At 41.9% G+C, this 15,816-nt stretch overlaps 2 protein-coding genes across 3 annotated transcripts; both read right to left on the reverse strand.

Moving 5' to 3' along the window:
- Positions 1-116: 116 nt before the first annotated feature.
- mccc1 (methylcrotonyl-CoA carboxylase subunit) lies at positions 117-9,534 on the reverse strand. Of its 2 annotated transcripts, XM_069153037.1 has the most exons (19): positions 9,348-9,533; positions 8,569-8,612; positions 8,006-8,145; positions 7,800-7,895; positions 7,585-7,706; positions 7,248-7,395; positions 7,021-7,142; positions 6,818-6,929; positions 6,576-6,657; positions 6,363-6,490; positions 6,070-6,253; positions 5,781-5,890; positions 5,455-5,671; positions 5,286-5,372; positions 4,103-4,152; positions 3,223-3,360; positions 2,322-2,429; positions 1,523-1,594; positions 117-1,398 (listed from the first exon to the last, which is right to left on the reverse strand). In XM_069153037.1, the coding sequence occupies exons 1-19, from the start codon at positions 9,401-9,403 to the stop codon at positions 1,264-1,266; spliced, it is 2,151 nt and encodes a 716-aa protein (XP_069009138.1). In that variant the 5' UTR covers positions 9,404-9,533; the 3' UTR covers positions 117-1,263. The 2 variants fall into 2 exon arrangements, with proteins under 2 accessions (XP_069009138.1, XP_069009137.1); XM_069153036.1 differs by having other exon boundaries at positions 7,585-7,895; positions 9,348-9,534.
- A 385-nt stretch (positions 9,535-9,919) lies between these two features.
- On the reverse strand, positions 9,920-15,512 carry lamp3 (lysosomal associated membrane protein 3). The gene is made up of 7 exons (XM_069153528.1): positions 15,452-15,512; positions 14,029-14,145; positions 12,724-12,806; positions 12,263-12,388; positions 11,584-11,656; positions 11,313-11,483; positions 9,920-10,620 (listed from the first exon to the last, which is right to left on the reverse strand). The coding sequence occupies exons 1-7, from the start codon at positions 15,510-15,512 to the stop codon at positions 10,481-10,483; spliced, it is 771 nt and encodes a 256-aa protein (XP_069009629.1). The 3' UTR covers positions 9,920-10,480.
- Positions 15,513-15,816: the final 304 nt, after the last annotated feature.

The following is a 15,816-nucleotide window of genomic DNA, read 5'->3' on the forward strand; positions in this document are numbered from 1 at the left end:
CTTCTGACCAGGAGGTAACACCACCGACCACTGCACCACCATGCTGTCTTCCAAAATATGCTTATAGGTTATATATATTTCAAAGCGCATCAAGGACGACAAGGGGCTGTTTCTACTTTTAAAAAAAAAAAGTTTATTAATGTTTCTTTCTTTTAAATCATCTTTCATATATCTACAAACAATCCAGGAAATAAAACAGGTGACAGTTTTAGTCTACAAGGCCTCAGAGCACACCGGTTAGTAAGAAGAACATCACGCTGACTGACGGTGGATTCACACAGAAGAAACCATCAAGACTACTAAAAGCTCTCCGTGACCGACAGCTCAGCTTTCTTCCGTCATTTTAAACCCAGGAATAAATCTGGGCGTAATAATGACGCAAACGTGACTTAACTGGGTATCTGAGCAAATAAATGACTGCGGAGTGTTTGATTCAAACTGCTGCTGCTCCTCAGCGGGACGACACACGAGGTCAAACCAGATTCCTGCTTCTTATTGTGACGAGGAAACAATCCTGGTGTAAATAAGGGAGTTTGGAGTCAGTTGTTGAACAAACCCAAATACAAAATACATTCCCATCCCAAGAAAACCTTCACATCCAGTTTTGGTGATTTGAGAAAGGCCACTGAGCTCCGTGACACAGCCTGCACTGCTCTTTAAAATATTCATTCTCATCCCCTTGCGTTTCATTTTAAAGTCACGTGACTCTCAGTCATCAGGAACTATTCCTGGTCCACAGACGCTAGTAATTACATTTTTCACCGTCCATCCGACCGTCTTCTGCCCCAAGTGTTTTTCTACGCCGACCCCGTTTTTTTAAAGAAGTCCACACATGAAGAGGGACGATCCGGGATTTACCAGCTCTTTTACCGACAGAAACAAACAGAGGAGACGCTTTCAAAACGCAGAAGAAAAAAAAAAAACAACAAAAACCAAAAAAAAACATACACAAGTTCTGAAATGAACATAAAAGGCCAAACTCTGCTGTGGAAAAGGAAGCGGTGCGCGAGAGACATTTAGGAAAACACTTCTTCAGCCCGCTGACATTTAACATCACCGTCATCTGCTTTTGACCTTTGACCCCAGCCCACTTTTGTCTCGTGCGTTTCAGACCGACTCCAACTGGTCGAGCAGACGACTCGCAGTTCAGGAAATATTGATTAAGTGCAAGAAGCCACAACGTGACTCACTTCCCCCTCCACTGGGTTTGATCGTTTTTGTTTACTGGCTGCGCCGCCGCCCCTCCTCCTCCTACTCCTCCCCCTACTCCTCCTTCGCCACCTCCTCCTCCTCCGCTTCCTCCTCCAGTTCCACCAGAGCGGCGTGCCGATTAGCCTGAGAGCCCTCGGTGAAGAAAACCTTCTTGATGAGGCCGGACTTGGGCGCCCGGATGGTGTGCTGCGGAGACGAGAACGAGGGATAAATCGGCGTCTTTAAAAACGCAGCGGGGAGGACGTGAACCTGTCGGTGAAAAGAAAGGAAAAACAAAAAAAAGAAAAGAGGAGCAGCAGGAGTCGCTCACCTCCATCTTCATGGCGATCATCACCATCAGCGGGTCTCCAGCGGCCACTCGGTCTCCGGCCTTCACGAGCACCTGAACACAAAACGGCTCCTTTATCGGATTTTTGTTCGGCCGGAGGAGACTCTTGAGTAAATATTAGCAAAATAATGAGACATTAAAATAAAGCAGACGTAACTCGTGTCTTCGTTACTTCTCGCTTCGATTGCTGTAATTCTCTTTTTAAATTTATGCCTCGGTCATCTTCAGTCTCATCACACAGGAAGTAAACAATAACGCACTTTTTTTTTTACAGAGTTACAAACCTGGAGAATAAAACAACAGCTGTGCTACGTGGCATGTTATTTCCCCCCCCCATCAACTCAGTTTACATAATTTCCACAAATACATTTCATGTAACCGTTACACATCAGGAGACCTCCGTTCATACAGTGAACAATCATCTGTCCAAAAGTCCGTCAGCCGTCCTCTAATTTCCCTGAAAGACCGAAGTTTTAAGCCGTTTTCTAAACTGCAGATTCAACTTTACGATGTCAGAGCGGCTGAAACTCATTTTAAAAACATTATAACAACTTGTGGTTAGTTTTTTTTATTTTTTTTAATTTGTGTTTGCAAAGTGTATTGGGACCATGTTTTATGGTGATTTTACACTTAAAATAAAAGTTGAATTGAATTGAAAGTAGTTTAATATATAAACTTTAAAAAAAAAAAGAAAAAAAAAAAAGAGACGTGCTGCTACTGCAGGCTGAAGAAAAATAAACGCGTTGCTTGGTCACGACAGAAACTTCACGTCCACACTCACCTTCTCAATGGTTCCAGTCATGGGGGCCACAGCGCCGCCCTGAGCGGCCGACCCGCTCACGCCAGCCAGATACTTCGGCACCGGAACCGACACCTGCGAGCTGCCCTCCTGCAGGAGAGACGTGAAGCACGTCGGAGTGAAGTGACAGCCGACAGACGGCGAAGGCACGGAGAGGTTTTCATTTCCCCCCCGATGGAAGAGCGGAAATAAAGACCGTTCGTGCAGCGACCGGTGAAGAGGTTGGGTTTTTTGGTTTTTTTAAATGATTGCAGAAAGTGAGGATTTTAAGCTTTTACATAATCTGTAATGAAGCGGTTATGAACTACCATTCTTCCAATTATGATTAAAAAACATGGTTATTCTCGAAGGCATTTCCAAATTAGGTCTGAAATTAATCTCCGGTGAACTTGTGTTGTGCATAAATGTGCTTTTTAAAATGAACTGAATTAACAAGTGATTTATTATGAGTTTAAGACTTCATTTAAAAATGTGTTGAAGTCATTTTTCAAGCCGAAAGTACAAAATATTCTCTGGTTTCACATTTTGAAATGTGTATTTGATGTTTTATTTTATCTCCTGTGATGCCAAATTAAATCTCTTTGTGGACTGTTGGTTGCAAACCTTAAAATTTTTTTTTTTTTTAAAGTGATTGTTTATTTCTTCATTTTAATAACTTGAATTAAAAAAAATTACCAAATTTACAGAACTAGAGAAAATAAATCACAAATTTCTGTTTATTGTTACCTAAAATAAACATAAATCTGAGAACAACATGACAGAAGTTCTGCCTCTCTAAATTTAAGGAATACATCAATTTCTAATCTGTCCAAATGGTAAACAAAACAACAACTTCACAGTGAGCGGCGCGTTTCTGTCGTCGGCAGCAGAGGAGGAAACGTACCGTGGAGAAGAGGTTCACCGTGTTGTCCACTATCACCAGTTTGGGACGGGACTTCAGCCCGTTAACGGAACAGTGCAGGAACGAAGCGCCGTCTTCCACCTCCAGCTCCCCCGTCACGTGGAACACCTCCTCACCGACCTGAAGGAAGAAAGTCGATGTTTTTATTATGTGGGAGGAGCGACGCGTGTTCAGGATCGACTCCCTCATCTAAGTCTCCGGAAAAGAAATAAATAAATGTAAAAGTTACGTCGTTAAATCTAAAATGCTGAACTTGTACATATAAATGAACATTTGTTACATACGAGCCTGAACTAACAAAATAAATCTCCCACTGCCAGATAAATCTCTATTTCACGGTATAAAGTTCTTGTATCTGGTGTCTGGTGAGACATTCCCACACTGACTGGCTGGATGAATGTACATTTTCCAGACTTCTAAACTACCGGTTCAGCTCGAGGCCAACTCGCTTTGGGATAAAATGAACAAATTAAAAGTGTCTCTTCCAGACTTTCCACAGGTTATCGAACGGAAACTCTGATGGTCAGCGACTCATGTTGTGGAGGTTGTGACGCCTCCTATTTCTTTAATCCACCGTTTTACAGTTTCAGTGACGTCAACGATATTTTTGTAGTAACGCTCACTGGCAGAAGGGGGAGACAAAGTTCTGCAAAGCGGGTTTAAGGTGTTATAAATATTTTGGGACAACCATCGACATCTCTTGAACTAATTATATTTAAAAAGTTGGAGGTCTACTTGTATTGTACAAAATACAAAACCTACTGCTAGTGGATTTCAAATCAAGATCTGCTTCTTTCAAATAAATTAAAATGAATTAAAAAAAATTGCAGTACCAAAAAAGACATTTCTATTTCCAGCTCACCTGCATAGTGTAGCTTCCATCTTTGTTGTACATGACGACCAAGTTGACTTCTAGAGACACAGATAAGAGGAAACATATATATTAATTTTTTTTAAAAGGTTCAGGATTTGTAGAAGTTAAACACAAAGGAGAAAAAAGAAAAAGCCTCAAGTTCAAGATGACTTATTTTTAGTCTCATTTTTAATAGAAACACTGAATAATGAAGAGGATTACATTAATAAAGTGTCACAGGCCAGACCAACCTTTTACTTAATTATTCAAACAGTCATTAAATAAATCAGAGCCACGGTTACGAGTCTACCCCGACTGTACTCGTGATAATTAAAACGAACACATGATATCATTTCTGCAGCTTATTTAAAGCAAGATTTACCTCCTCCCTCTCGGTTCACCTCGTTCTGCACCTTTAAAGCCATTTAACCCTCATGCTGGAAATATAAACACCAAATTGATCCACTAACGTGTGTATTATCTGTGAAGGTTTTTCTTATTATGCTGCTGTTAATGTAGAATAATGCAACTGTTCAGTTAGTCACTGATGCCAATTTAAAATGTTTACTGAAGCAAAGAAGAGTTTTTCTGGGTTACTGGTTTTACTAACAGCTAGAAAGGAATAGAGGGAATTTTAACTCAAATTCAAAATATCACTTCAATCAGTGCTGAAATGATAACGGACAACAATTTGGATAATTCATTAACAGTTCAAGTCATTTTTGTTGAGATCTGTCATAAATGTGAGGATTAGCTGCTTTTAAGATTTTTTTTTTTTAAATTGAATACTTTCAATTTCAATAACATTTTCATGGTCCATTTCATACAATTTCACTGGACATTTTTTTAATATCTTACATCCTACAAAATGAGTGAATTGGTAACCTTAAATCATCAAAAATGTTATTATTGATAATAAACCCGTAATAAAAGTTGTCTGATTTTGCAGGCTGAAAAGAATTGTGATCCCCTTAGTCAGGAGCTGTAAAGATGACCGTCTTTTATTTATTAGAAATAAAAAAAAAAATACATTTAACTACTGAAAAGAAGAAATGCTTCTCAGCTCTGATGAGACTTTTGATCCTGTTGATCAGGTTTCTGGTTTGTGGCTTCTTCTCCTTTGAGTCTCTACCGTCCCTCCCTCACTGAACACTAGGGGGCAGTAACGCGTCACAACATATCCGTGACTTACTTTTGTCTCCCAGCTGCAGCGTCATGTTCCTGTTAAACTGGATGTTGCTTCTCCAACCGTTGCTGGAGCCAAAAGGAGAGAAAGGATCTGGAAGACACGCGCACGTTTGTCAGCTTAAATGTGGGTTTGAAATCGTCCCTCCCCGGCGTGGACAACGTCCTCCTCTCACCGGCGGAGGTGTGCGTGAACTGCCGCGTGTGCTGCCTCTCCTGCAGCACCAGGCCGAGGGCCGCCTGGCACAGCGTCGCCCCGCAGGGAGCTTTCGGAGCGGGGAAGAGGTCAGCGTAGTGCTGCGGGATGAAGCTGGTCGTCACGTTTCCCGCCTCGAACGCCGGGTGGCCGGAAAGACTCAGCAAGAAGTCTATGTTGGTGTTCAGTCCCACGATCTGAGGACGGAGAGGAGGCGAAAGACAGGCAGAGCACAGAAACGTGAATTGCAGGTTTTTTTTTTGAATAATTAAAACAAAAAGCATAATTTGAAGGCGCGTTTCTTACGTTGTACTGTCGCAAGCAGTAGCGTAGTTTCTTCAAGGCGGCCGAGCGGTCCTTCCCCCACACCACGAGCTTGGCGATCATCGGGTCATAATGAGCCGACACCTCGTCCCCTGGAACCAAACCGTCATTAGACTCCCGGGATTTTTTACATTTTATTTGATCCATCTATTTGTTACAGTTTCTGAGTGCTTTTTCAAAGTAAAAAAAAAAAAAAAGGGCCTTATTCCTTTTAAAAACATCAAGTGTTGATGCAGAAAGAAAGTGAAACTGCTCCCGGTTCATTCCTCACCTTCCCGGACTCCCGTCTCGATGCGCGTGTGTCGGTCTGCTGGCGGGGTTGAGAGATGCAGCAGAGGCCCCGCCCCCGGGAGGAAGTCGTTGTTTGGGTCCTCGGCGTAGATGCGAGCCTCGAAAGAGTGTCCCCTTAAGACGATGTCATCCTGGAGGAGAGGCAGGCGCTCCCCGGCTGCCACCTGGAGGAGCATGATCACAAAGCACGATCAGTTTCTGTCAAAGAAACTGGGAAAAAAAAAAATTAAAATAAAATAAAAACCAAGTCCTCATTGCACCGTGGTCTCTCACCCTGAGCTGCCACTCCACCAGGTCGGTTCCGGTGATCATTTCGGAGACGGGATGCTCCACCTGCAGCCTGGTGTTCATCTCCATGAAGTAGAAGTTGTGCTGGGCGTCCATGATGAACTCCACTGTGCCTGCACGGGAAGTCCAACAACAGGATGTCACTTCGCGGCGTGTTCTCCGTGCGAGTCGCCGCGTCGAGGCGTGTTGGAGTCTCACCTGCGCCGACGTAGTTCACAGCTTTGGCTGCTTTGACCGCCGCCTCGCCGAGCTTCCTCCGAACCGCCGGGCTTATCCCGGGCTGAAAAGGTGCCCGAGGCGATGAGGAAAAAAAAAAAACAGCGGAGAGATTCAACGGCGGACGCAAACACGTTCAAGTGCTCCAGTTTCACGCTGCGGACTATATTCACAGCAACTTAAAAAAGTGTTTTCTCGGTCGGTGTTAATTCAACAATGCTCACCGCCGGTGCTTCCTCGATGATCTTCTGATGTCTCCTCTGGACGCTGCAGTCCCTCTCGAACAGATAGACGGCGTTGCCGTGCACGTCTCCAAACACCTGAACCTCCACGTGTCTGCGGGAGCAATTTAAAACTGCTTTTTTAGGAACAGAAACAAGTGAAACGGCGCGGGCGGAGGAGCCGCCCGGTTAACGGCGAGCTTCACCTGGGGTCCTCCACGAACTTCTCAATCAGCATCACGTCGTCGTTGAAGGACTTTTTGGCTTCTCGTCTCGCCGACTCCAACTGCTCCAGGAAGTCGGAGTCCGACCGTGCCATGCGCATCCCCTTAAAAAAAATTTAAAAAATAAAAAAAAACCACACACGGAAGCTACTTTAAGTTCGCTGCAGCCGCTCTGTTGAAGCCATTTCAGCTTTTCCTCTTCCTCCCACCTTCCCTCCTCCTCCGCGGACCGCCTTGATCATCACGGGGTATCCGATCCGGGCAGCCTCTGCTTGCAGCCGCTCATTTGATTGGTCCTCACCATGGTAACCGCCAATGATGGGCACCCCGGCGGCTGCCATGATGCGTTTGGATGTGCTGCGAAAGGAAACAAAACGATGGAAATGACGTCTCAGCGACGTGACGTACGAGATCAATTTCACTAATTTACGCCGCCGCAAAGACACAAAGTCAGAAAAGCGCAAACAAAAAAAAAAACTTTACTGTTTAAGTAGTAATGAGACGACAAGCGGAGATATTATCAGTACGTATGTTTGCGCGTTTCACCTCTTGATGCCCATGTCTCGGATGGCAGAGGAAGGAGGCCCGATGAAGATGATCCCGTCCCGTTTACACGCCTCCGCGAACTCGGTGTTTTCAGACAGAAACCCGTAGCCGGGATGGACCGCCTGCACGCAGGAATCAAGAACATCAGGACAAAAAAAAAAAATCAAATACATACAAGCATGAAAAGGGATTATTCTTGTAGCCGGGTGACTCGCGTGTGATCCGGAGTTCTTGGCCGCTTCCAGCACTTTCTCCATGGAGAGGTAACTCTGCTGGGAGGGCGCGGGGCCGATGCGGTAGGCTTCGTCCGCCTGGGAAAACAAAAAGAACGAGAAACGGGAGCAAAGGCGGGTTAGACGAGCGCTCGGCCGCCCGACCGACGGTCTCTCCTCCGCGTTCGTTGAAACGAACGGCGTCTCACCATGGCGACGTGCATGGAGCGTCTGTCCGCGTCGCTGTACACCGCCACCGAGCGCACGCCCATCTTCTTGGCCGTCCGCATCACGCGGCAGGCGATCTCGCCTCGGTTGGCGATCAGCACCTTTTCTATCCGTCCCACCTCTGAAGAAGACGCAGGAGAGTCATTGGCAACGTTTTCTAAAAATTAAAAATCTACAGCAGTTCAAAAGCAGGAAAACTTTTTTTTTTTTTTAAATGTGCGCCCGCCAGCTGACATTTAAAAAGCCGAATTCATTCATTCATTAACGTTTCTGATCATCAGTTAATCGTGATCTACGTGGTAAATATTCTCTGCTTGCAGCTTCTCGTGCGTGTGGATTTAAATTTTCACCGTTTCTTTTGGGGGGAGGAGGCGGCAAAACCAAAACAAACGACATCCTTAATATCTCCACGCTTTTCAGAAGTATTACAAAATATATCGTCGTTCGCTTAATCGATGAAGAAAATAACGACGTGGGTTTCAGCACCAAACGTTAACGCCAGATAACCGCGCGACCGAGAGACGACATCCGCAGCTCGAGTCACCTCCGGAGACGAGCCTCACGCCTCTTCTGCTCCATGACAGCTTCCTGAGGAGACGAAGAGGAGGAAGAAGAAGAAGAAGAAGAAGACACTCTGCTTAATTAAAAATTAGAGGAACTCTTTACGATTATGCAACTTTATACTTCTACATTTATCTGACCGGTTCAGTTCCTTCTTACAGCTTTTAATAACTTTCCTGTCCAGTAAAAATCATGTTATTTTCTAATTTGATGACGTCAAATTGGCTTTTTTTTTTTTTCCCTTGAAGGAGAAATAGTTCATTTATGGTTTGAAAAAAAAAAAACACACTTTTTAAAGGTAAATTGAAATTAAACCATTAAAAAAACAAAAAAACAACACTTGGGGAGTCACTGAAAAAAAAAAATGCATCGTTTGTTTCCACGTGTCAGAAACAACCCAAACATATGATGAAGATTAAACTAACACAACCTTAAATAACTAAAGCAGCAAAATGAACATTAATGCACCTGTATTTATTTTTTAATCCTAAAAAAAACAACCTTCCTATGATCATTTTATGATTTGATCATTTCTTCTGCAGAGTATTTTCTGAGTGCTATTAGAAACTTTACTTATAAAAGACAAAAACCTGTCCGTTTATTTAACCTTCATCTGATCTTATTTCATCTTCCATCACTTCGCACTGAGCTCGCATGCAAACTCGATAGCTCGATGCTAACGCCGAAACTCAAAAAGCTGGGTTTAAAATATCGGAAGTGGTGGTTTCAGTTTCAGACATTAAACGCGTTGATCGTACTCACTGTGTGAAAATCCTCAGACCTTGCAGAGTCGGGAAACTCAGAATAACCGCGGTCATGGCTATCGGCTTGTGAGGCCTGGCTAACGAGTGACCAGCTGATGAGGTGGGAGGGGGGGAAGAAAAAAAAAAAGCGAAGCGGTAATTGAATTACCAAGTTTATATATATAATTTAGTTCATTTGTCGACGGCTGGAAAACATTCAACCGAATCCAACAAACGATAATTGGGAAATTCCACTTGTTTCAGTCGGGCCATAAAGTTCTGCCACGCTCAATAAACGTATTAATGGTATTTATGACCTTTGCGGGGACTCGTAGTGTCGACAGCCAATGAGGAAGAAGGATATTGGGAGGCGGGGGGAGGGAAGCTGCAGTTTTCAATGGTCACCAGCAGAGGGCGACGTTTCTCTGTCAAACTGGAGGTGTACCACCAAAACAAATTCAACACGCGATAATAAAACGTTTACATTTATTTGAATTAATAATAATAGTAACTTTAAAAAAAAGAATACAGCAATTCTCAAACTGATTTTATTATCATTATTATTATTATTATCAAAAGTTTTCTGTTCTGTGACTGACTGCCAATTAAAAATAAAAAATAAAAACTGTTTTTTTAATAAAAAGGTGGTTGGAATAGGTATTTAACTCTATCAATACACTGGGAGTGAATCCAACTGTATTACAATAGGCCTATAAATAATAATGAATGAATAAAAAATGACAGGACTACTGCAGAATAAACATTAAGTTATCAAAAATAATCATCTTTATCTGTCAGATTTCTTTCGCCTGGAGTTGGTAAAAGAGGCCAACAACAAACAGTGTGGCAAAAGCGACTGATCAATCAAAACTCAAACCATATTTTAATAAAGACATGTGAAGGCCAAGACGTCACTGAAATTCAGGCACAAATAAATTTGTATAAACAATGAAATAAGATACTGAAAGATTATTCAAATAAATAAATAAGACAATACTTTCTGCACTTAAAGTTTAAATATCAGAATACCACTTTGTTATTAATAGACTCATTTGTGAAATATAAAGTCAAACACGGAGAGATGTTTGTGTAACAGTGAGGATGAAATAGTATTTTAGATGAAGTGTATCTCCATCCGCTTTCACAGCGAGCTCATAAGCTCTCATATCCTTGTACGCGACGGTCTTTGACGAACAGGCAGGTCAGTGCAGCGATGAGGATCAGACCCACACCGACGGCCACAACGATGATGGGGATGGCTCGCTTGTTGAAATCAGCCCAACACTCCACCCCTAAAATGTGAGACGGGAGCAAAATTCAAGTCAAATCTGGAGAAAATGTGTCAAAGGAAATTCGTTTTTTGTCGTGAAGAGTTTGAGATGATTAGCAGTTACAAAGTAGGTTCACTGCTTTTATTATTGTGCACAACTCTCATCCTTAAACAATTTGTAGCTCACAATGTACTGAGCAATAAAATAAAAAAAAAGGTCACAAACCGGTCAGGTTTTGTTTATTTTATCTGCCTCAACTTCCTGCTACAAACTCAGTGGTCTGAGAGAAATCAAACCTAATAGAAAACATGCACTGTGATGATCTTTTGTTACGTATCACAGCTTTTGACAACTGAAATTTCTGCCTTTTTGAACTGTGTTGGCGTGAATGGGACGCTTGACAGAGTACTGGTGGATTTTAAAATATTTTAAAAGTGTTTTAAAAAGCAGGAACAAAATCCGATTCAACATAAACTGACATGAAAATGTGTTTTTATGCATGAAAAACTTTGCAAAAATGGTGCTCATATTCATTCATTTGTGCTCGTGCTTACATTGTGGCAAGTGCTGAGTCAGCAGTGTACATTTTTCAAATTAAAATGATTAATCAAAGCGAAGGAGTAATATCTAAAACATAAATTTGGGTTGCAGAGATAAATGTGTCCTTTTAAATCATCTCCAGCCTTCTCAAACCAAATGATCATCTCCGTCACCTTTTCCGTACTTTCCTTCCTGAACGTCGAAGGCCTGAATCTGCAGAGAAACCAGTTTGATCCTCAGCTCGGACGACGTCAGAAGCAGATTCTCAGATTTGCACATGAAGCTTTGACCGTCAGCTGCCGAGAAGAGCTTCTCATAGACCGTCGAACCCGAGTAATTCTTATCTGTTGGGGAGACGATGGGAGACGGGAACAGGTCGATTTCTCCACATCAGAACCGTGTACGTTATCTGTCATATCTCGCGACGTGTCGTTCTGCTCTTACGGGCGCATCCTTGGCAGACGGGTTGAGGAGACAAGTGAGCGGTCAGATTGGTGACGTAGAAAATATTCTTTTCCTGAGGACAAAAATGGAGAAATTTGTGCTGATTTAGAAAGAAGAAAAAAACAACATAATTTCATCATTTGTTGTGAACACTTTGACCGAGATGTGAAGCTGAAATAATCCGAGCGAGTCAACTCTCTTCTTACGACTTAAACACAGTTTTTGTTGGTGTTAAATTAAATGTTTCCTTAAAAGCAAAATGCCACTTTTTTTTGTCTTGACATTGTTTAATTTCCAATCATGTGATGATCTGAACAGTTAAACATTTTAACGTTTTTTTTTTTGTTTTTTTTTTATCTACTAGCTGTAGAGGAAGAAACCCTGTAAGCTTCATCTTTGTTATTTTCTAGAATGGCTGGAAACTATTTTAACTTCAACTGTAATTAGTCGGGTGATCAGTTAATGCAGTGTGTCCTATTCTGCCTTTGTGCATTTGTAGATGAACTGATTTGATTTTGGCAGTCAAAAGGTCAAAGGTCACTGCGACCTCACACAAAAACATGTTTGTGGCCTTAACTCAAGAATGGACAAACCTGCACATGGCGAGACCTTGAACGAAACCAGAGCATCTACAGAAAACCAACACCGACATGAATACGTGCAGCATGTTGTTTAATACCTTTCTGAAGGTGAACTGCAGACTGGCAGGTTTGCCCGGCAGCGCGAGCGCGAGAACAGCAGCTTCTTCACCGCAGGAGCCGTCGGTTCTGACCCTGTTCGGGTCCAGATTGAAGTACCAGGTCTTCTGAATGCACACAGGAGAGAAATATCGATTCATATCACAAGTCGCAGCCTTGTCCTCTTTGTCTTTTTTGATTTGTGCTCTAAATCTGCACAAAAGATGCAAACAAAATGAATCACGGCTTGTTTTTCATCAGAAATGAAAGCCGATCGTAGTTTTCAATTTGTACAGTTTGAACGGCGACACCACAAAGAGACCAGGAAACAAAAACACACACAAAAAAAATAAATGCTGACACACCAGAAATTTACAGGCAAACATTCAGGGTCCTTTTTTCACAATTAACAAGGCTGACAGATGCAGACACCCGGAGCGCTGAGTCAGTCGCAGCCTCTGACCTTGTTTTCGATGACAACGTACTCGACTCCCATGGTGGCTCTGATGCAGGTTCTCCCACCGGGGTTATTTAACGTGTACGTTCCTGCACATAAAAAAGACACAAATCCCAAATGCAACGAGAGGTTCGGACAGGAGTGTGCAAAATTATATTAAATCTCCCAGTTTTTCCTTTTATATTATTTAATTTTTTTAAACTGTCTTGTTTGATTTTGTTCTCTCTCAGCGGTTGTGTGCAAAATTAAAGGATACGCTCTGTGACTTTAAATTTCTTCTTTGCTCACTATTTTAAAACGCAGCTGTAAACGTTGTTGAGGAGAAAAGCAAATAAACAAATTGTTGTGCAGACGCTGACTTAGTAATGAATGAACCTTAGTGGAATATATGTAGCTTTATTCTTGAGTAATGTGAGTTGTTATTGTGATTTTCTGAATATTTAATGTACGTTTCATTCTTTGCAGATGGAGGCTACAACTGCTGCCCTCTTCAGGTCTGAATCATTGACTCCACCAACAACTAGCTGTAAAAAAAATTGTGTTTAATATTTCCTAATCACATTTTAACACTGTTGTTCTTTGTGTTTGTAAAGTGTTTTGGCTCCATGTTATATTTTTGCACAAGAACTAAAACTGAATTGAATGACTGTGTTGCACGTATCCTGAGTTATGTCAAATTTAGTTCAAGGTCAGCACTTACTTGACTTCTGTTTCACATATCTTGAGTTAAAATTAATAAATTGATTAACTGTTGCTGCGTGGAGCTCCCTTCTTTGTTTTACCTTGAATGAGCTGGGCATAATAAAGATGGAGCTCCTGCCACTATCAATTATAACAGAATATATTTCAGGTTTATGTAACATCTTATAAATAATGATGACCCAAATATGAGTAATATGTGAGTTATAAAACTTTATCTAAGTGCTAAAAAGTTCCATTTACTCCTTCTGAATCTCAAACATTACAAAGACTGGTGTCAAATCTCACAGCACTCTCTATGAATTATTGATCAAACCTGCCTCAGCTTCTGCAACAGCTCTTATAGCCTTTAAGTTGTGGAACACATTGATGAGTTTTCATTGACTCGGTGTCAAAGATGTTCAAAAAAACTACTCAAAGTCGGCCGACAGCCGTCTACATTCATTTTCTTACGTTTTGAATGAACTGTTTTTACCGCAGCTCCTTCTCATCCGACTTCTACTTCTGCTGTTGCTTCAACATCTTTGGGAATTTTTTTTTTTGCAGCAGGTGGGCTACAAAGGAGATGATATGTTTATAATGAATAAGTAAAAGTTTTGTGTTGGTGTGCACCTGTTGGAGGAGTTGCCTCACAGGGTTGCAGGACTGGCCGGCGGATCAGAGCCTCAGGCGGCAGCCTGGAGTTTGAAGCCGGCCGGATGGAGCTCCCATCTCTCCGGAGGTGGACACCTGCTGGAGGAGGAGACAAGTTGCTCTCACTGTTGTTTTTTTACTGCTCATAAATCAATACATCGTCAGCACTGGCAATTTTGAAATCGCAACAGATTTGTTGGGAAGACTGCAGTTTGCTTTATGGCATCAAACAGCGCTCAGTTCTGTTCAGTGCAAATACAACTTATGGTCAGATTAACATGGTAAGGAGCCCTGTAGAGAGAAATCATAGTGGGTCCACTGTATTGATCTCCCACTATAAGTTCCCATTAAGTGCAGTGCACACTGCAATTTGTCCAGAGACCCAGAAACAGGCCTGTTGGCTGGATCGGTCCAACTAGTCTCAGTCTGTCAGTGACTGCACTGAAAACTAAGAACAGGACAGAATGGATTTTAACAAAAGTTGAGGCCAAAACATTAAATAAAATATACAAGGAGCCTTAGTTGATATTGTTTTCCAACTTAGAGTCACAAAGTCCTCTAAAAGTTATGTTCAACTAAGTAATACTCAGTGAGTCGGGAGGTTTCGGAGGCCCCTGCACATTGGTAAAAGAGACGAAGGTTTGAAAGAATCGTGGAAAGAAAATGTTGTGAAAAGTGGAGCCAATTAATGGAAAACATTTTTGGTCTCAAGTAATTACTAAAAATGTGGATCTGCAGTTATATTATGAAAAACAAGGCTGTCTTAATCAGCATCATAATAACAGATGTGAAATAATAGCAGATAATAAAATAAAACATATGTTTTACTGAATGTTTCTCATCATCAGCATATTTTGGCATTGGTTAGTGAATGCAGTGGACATAGTGCCCTGCTGCATGAGAAATGTTTCTGCTCATGATTATACCAAAACCACAGGGTGAGAAAGACGACAACTGCGAGTCACTGTGGGAGAGGAAACTAGAACAGCCTCATGTGTAAATGTCATCTTTAAAACCAAACCGTGACACAGCAGGGACACTATATACAACAGTTAGAAGGAAATATGAGTCTTTGAAGAGAAATGAAAACAGCAGAGTTGAGTTGATGCTGCAGGGCATCACGTAAGTTTAGATCTGTGGTGTAAAAGTTTCAGGAGGGAAAAAACATTCAGCTTTTTCATATAGCGGAATAAATAAAATCAAAAAGCTGCATCTCCTTTCAGTTTGTTTAATTTTTGTGTGAAATAAACACTTTGGTAAAGGTGTGGAAACCTCCAACACCGCTCAGTGAAAAGTCTACTGAAATGTTTGAATTAGAGGAAAAACAGAACAACCTGTCGAGCGAGTTCAGAGTTAATTTTCAGAGGAGGGTAAAATGAAAAATTAATATTTTCAAACTCACCTGGAACAAAAGCAGCCAGGAAGAGAAGAGACCAAACACCTGTGTGAGCCTTTGGCCTCATAGCTGTAATATAACAGAGCGATGGCAGTAGAGTAGAGCTGCAGTATAACTGCTGTGGTTAATGTGAAACTGTTTAACACTTAAAACACCTAAATGAAGCATGCAGAGGAAATGAAGAGTCACAGGAGGCAGGACGAAGGCCACCGCTGCCGCTGCTCAGCACTGACGCATCTGATGGTAAAAAAAAAAAACAGCTTAACGGACAAACAGTGGAACCTCTCAGGGGCTGAATGACATCTCTGACTTTATGAGAGCTCATTACTGGCAGCAACGAAACGCACTAGAAAATCATCTCCAGCTCAAAT

This window comes from Embiotoca jacksoni, unplaced genomic scaffold, assembly GCF_022577435.1.
Source record: "Embiotoca jacksoni isolate LCO1_2020_lvr unplaced genomic scaffold, fEmbJac1.0.p SCAF_19, whole genome shotgun sequence".
Lineage (NCBI taxonomy): Eukaryota > Metazoa > Chordata > Actinopteri > Embiotocidae > Embiotoca > Embiotoca jacksoni.